The 4,925-nt window shown below is 39.0% G+C and overlaps 1 protein-coding gene across 1 annotated transcript in view; it reads left to right on the forward strand.

Moving 5' to 3' along the window:
* LOC119426823 (kinesin-1 heavy chain-like) overlaps window positions 1–4,925 on the forward strand; it is a 34,320-nt gene that overhangs the window by 1,164 nt on the left and 28,231 nt on the right. The window contains exons 2-3 of the mRNA XM_037694405.1: window positions 4,546–4,633; window positions 4,720–4,793. Of these exons, the coding sequence (XP_037550333.1) occupies window positions 4,546–4,633; window positions 4,720–4,793 (162 nt within the window). The remainder of the gene's footprint in view (window positions 1–4,545; window positions 4,634–4,719; window positions 4,794–4,925) is intronic.

Raw genomic sequence — 4,925 nt, forward strand, 5'->3', positions numbered from 1 at the left:
CTTCCTTGGTCTGCTACTTTGGGGGTCGACGTTGTATAAACCTGATAAGTTGTATTTTTAATAATAACCCACTTAAACAGTCAAACTGATTTGCAGTTTATTTGTGCTGTTTAATTATATTTTTGAGTTTTTTAAATAAAAATGCACGATAACTTTGGACTTTTAGGGGGCGGAGATTGGAGTTACCAGATCCAAGCAAATAGTTACGGAATGCACCCTGTCAAAATAAGAGAGTTCCCAGATCTTGTTCCGGCAGGATCCGGCTCAAATTAAGCCCTGCCTCTGTCCCCGTTTAATGATGGTCAAGCTCTTTTCACAAAGATGACTTCCTTCAATCCTCTCTCAAACCAGAGTTCCTCTCTATCAAGGATGTAAACATCTTCATCACTGAAAGAGTGACCACTGGCTTGCAGATGAGTGTAGGCTAGGGGTTGAATAGACTAATCGACTAGTCGTTTCAAGGACATCTCATGAGTTTTTATGTTTCACATTGACTAGTCTCCCCCCCCCCCCCCCCCCCACCACTGTTCCCAGCCCTATTCCAGGCGGCCGGGTTGGTGTTGGGCTTTTGATTGCGTCAGTAGGCTGACGATCCAATTTGTATCACCACCAGCTGCGCTGACCAGCTGGTTAAAAGACGTACAAAAAAGTCCAGATGGATCACTGCCAGAGACGCACCTGAAGCTTTCGAGCTGCTGCGTCAGTGGACGTGCACAGCCGTTTAAAAAAAGGGACAGAAAAGAGCTTTTCACTCAGCTACATAAAAGTCCAGATGGATGGCTGCCAGTGACTCACCCGTGGCTTAACTGGACCCAGCCGCTGTGTCAGCGGACACGCGCAGCCGACGATCGTTGATAACTAAAATAACTATAATATTATAATAAGGTGCTCCAGCACCTCCCACCCCACTGCCCTCAGTTCTAATTCGCCCAATCCACGATGGTGGGTTAAATAAAATAAGGCTAAGAACAGTGGGGCGGGTGGTGGTGAACTCCGTCACCGGCCACCCCACTGTTCTTAGCCTTGTTTTCTTTGTGTTGCACGTTTCTTTCCCTTTTTCAGCTTAAGAATAGTTTTGGTTTTTCTGAGACTTATTTGCAGTATGATAAATAATAGGAGCATACATTTACGCCCCCTGTTTTGTCGTTCTTGTTTTTTTATTTTGTAAATAATAAATTATGGTTTTTTTTGCAAATTTTTTTTTGCAAATATGACATAGCATCTTGAGTTCCTATGACATCATCGACTAGTCAACGCCAACTCCACTTTTATCATGTTAAAGTTGTAGTATGTACATATGCTGATATATATTCATACTGTTAAAACGGATTCTTTCATTTTTCTGGACTGTATAATGACGTGCATCTGAATTAATAAAATGTGGACGGAAACGTTAATTATCTTTGACTCACCAACGACAGTGGGCCATTTATTAACATAATCAAGTTTAACACATCACACATTTACATTAATTGGCAAGAATTGAAAATAACGACAGCTTATTAATCAGTTTAGCAAGGAGTAAACAACACGGCGATTGTTTTCTCACTTCCAGCAGAACAAACATCAACCACACGGCGGTGATTGAAAAACTTTGCTTCAGACATTTCTAAAAATATCTGTAATGATTTTTAGCAGATAGAAGAATTTTAAAGATGGAAAGATGAAGTTTATCTTGAGAGAGATGTGTGAGGGAATTTGTCTGTTTTAACCAGAACATGCACGCTCCTTTGGACCAGCTTATTCCAACGGTACACTTTGGTTGAAGATCGACTTTTACCTTTCTGAAGATATGTCAGTTCCGGCGTAAAGTTCCACTTCGAGCCACTTTTCAGCGTCTCCGTAAGAACAGCTAACCCTCGAGAGTCGTGAGGTCATCCAAAACAGAAGTTTCATAATTCCCAGATCTTCTCTCATTCAGTTTGATTTCCTTTCAGCAGCATCCTGAATTCCAGCCTTCATGAACTCTGGAACTGCTGTAACTAGGAAGTGCTGCACCTTTTAAGAAGGGTCACTTCCTGTTCATTTGAGAACTTTCTGATTGGTCAAATGGACCAAACAGAGGTGTGTTTTGTGATGTAAGGTGTTATGAAAAGTCAAGGAAAAAGATTAAGATTGTTTAAGAACAGACAAAAGATTGTTATGAAGAATTCAGACTTCGTGGAGTCACTTCTCCAGTATCTTGCTGTAAAAGTTAAACATGACATTTCTTTTTCAGCAAACTTGCAGTTGACCGAAACTTGAACTTTGAACAACTTACCCACTTGCTCACTGAAGACAGAAAATCAGACAATGCATCATTAACCTGATTTCTTCTTTGAATGAGGATTAAGAATCATTATTACTGTTTCACAGTTAATAAAAATGAGTAGTTCACTTCAACATGTAAACATTGTTTGAACTAACACAATTTGATTATCAAACATTTGTAAAATAGTAATGATAATAGAAAGTAGTCTTCTTTTACTTGATCAATTCAAGAAAGAAAGTCTCAGGATGGGTCAACCTGTATTTCTGGATGCAAATCAATGAAATTACAAGTTCTGTCCCATATGGTCCTTAAGGTCAGGACTTTGACCTCAGGCCTAGTTCACTACAAAGTCGACTTCAAAGAATATGTAGTCGTTCAACCCCAAGTGTAGACCTGAGTCCTGGTCTGATGATGCTCTGTGCTGGGCCATCCTTTTGGTCAGTGACTGTTTAGTTTCCCTGTTCGGGGAAACAAAGATAGAGATTGTGGATCATTTATCCTGGTGCATGCTCAATAATCCAGGTAGAAAAATCGAAAAAAGTTCAGTCAGGTCCTCTGGGTGAGTGAAAACAATTAAAATTGTACGAACTTTTCGTCTTTCATCTGAAAGACTTCTTGGTCTTTTGGATCAAAAATGAAACCTTTCAACAATTTTTTTTAAAACCCATCCAGAGACCCTGACTGAACTTTTTAGGTGGATCATTTATATAACCTTTTTTTTTTTAAATATAATTTACAACACATTTCCAAATATGTGCAACTTTGTATAAAATGTAAATAAATGGACTGTACTTATATAGCTCCTTTCTATCTTACTGAGATACTCAAAGCGCTTTACACTACAATCTGTGCCTCATTTACCCGTTCATACAGCTCTATACTAGATCTCTACAGAGACTGATTGAACAAATCATAGCTTAAATAAAGGTTTCAAAGCTTTTCAAATGTCATGAACTCATATTTTAGTCACAATCAAACGCGATAAACATATAGAACCATTATAACAAGCTTTTGCCCTGTTTAAAATAATAGGTAATTTCAAATTTATGGCAGCGACACATGCAAAAAAAAAACTTGGGGCAGGGGCAACAAAAATATGTAAAAGTGTGGTACAAATAAGAAACAGATGGAAGAGTATTTAGAGACTAATTAGGTTAATTGTCATTGGATCAATAAGAGGAGTGGAGATTAAAAAAGAGCATTTTAGAGATGCTGACTACTCTCAGAAGTAAAGATTGGCAAAAGTTCACCAGTCTGAAAAAAACTGCACCTAAAAATATATCATCAATAAATTTTAATGATCTGAACAAGTTCAGGCGGCTCAGTTGGTAGAGCTGTTAACTCTCAGCGAGAAGGTTGCCGGATCAAATCCCAGCCCGGGGCCTTTCTGGGTGGAGTTTGCATGTTCTCTCTGTGCATGTGTGGGTTTTCTCTGAGTACTCTAGTTTCCTCCCACAGACCAAAAACATGCATGTTAGGCTGATTGGTAACTCTAAATTGTCTCTAGGTGTGAGTGAGAGAGTGAATGGTTGTTTGTCTCGTTTGTCTCTGTGTGTCCCTGTGATGGACTGGAGACCTGTCCAGGGTGTCCCCTGCCTCTCCCACAGTGATGGCTGGACATGGGAACCAGTGAGCCCTGCAACCACAAAGGAAGAAGCGGGTAAAGATGATGGATGGATGGACAAGTTCAAAAGTCAAGCTTAGATGCTCATGATCTTCAGGCAACTGCGATAAAAACTGATCTGACTCTGTGGCAGACGTCAATGCATGGACTCAGAAAGATTTCAGCAAATGTTTGTTTGTAAACGCTGTTTAACTATGGTTGAGTCACAAGAACAGCTGGTCCAGGTGGGGGAATAGAATAGACAATTTTATTAATCCTCAGCCAGGAAATTAGATTTTCACAGCAGCAGGACTGTGAAAATACAGCTGCTACAACAGCACAGGTTGACAGGTACAGAAACCAGGTGCAAAAGTACAACACAGTTCAGAAACAAACACTGCACAATGATATGGTGCAAGAACATTACACTGTCAGATGTGCACAAACAACACAGTGTAAACAACAACAACCACCTCCTGCCTGGAGCTGGACTGACCCACAATCTGAAAGACATCTCAGTAACTTGAAACCCAAATCTCAGCCTGTTGATTATGATCCATACATAACTTAATTTGCTATTTTGTTATTTCTGGATTGTCTGTTTAATTTTCTAACTTATTTATTTTTGAAATGACATATTACAAAATAACAAGAGAGAGTTTTTCACAGCATTCTTCCTTCTTGCTCACAGGGTAAACCATACTATTTTGATCGTGTGTTCCAGTCTAACACAACTCAGGTGCAGTTCTACAACGCTGTAGCTCAGAAGATAGTCAAAGGTAAATCCCACAATTAAAAAAAGAAAATGGAAATTTTAAAGTGTTGAAAATTTAAAGCAGATTTGTTTATTGTCTTGTTTGAACAGATGTGCTGGAAGGATACAATGGAACTATTTTTGCTTACGGGCAGACATCATCTGGCAAAACACACACAATGGAGGTAATGTGAAGAAGCAGAAAATTATATTTGTAGCATATATGTACAGGTGCTGGTCATAAAATTAGAATATCATGAAAAAGTTGATGATAGATAGATAGATAGATAGATAGATAGATAGATAGATAGATAGAT

Source organism: Nematolebias whitei, chromosome 20 (assembly GCF_014905685.2).
Source record: "Nematolebias whitei isolate Nwh7 chromosome 20, NemWhi1, whole genome shotgun sequence".
NCBI lineage: Eukaryota > Metazoa > Chordata > Actinopteri > Cyprinodontiformes > Rivulidae > Nematolebias > Nematolebias whitei.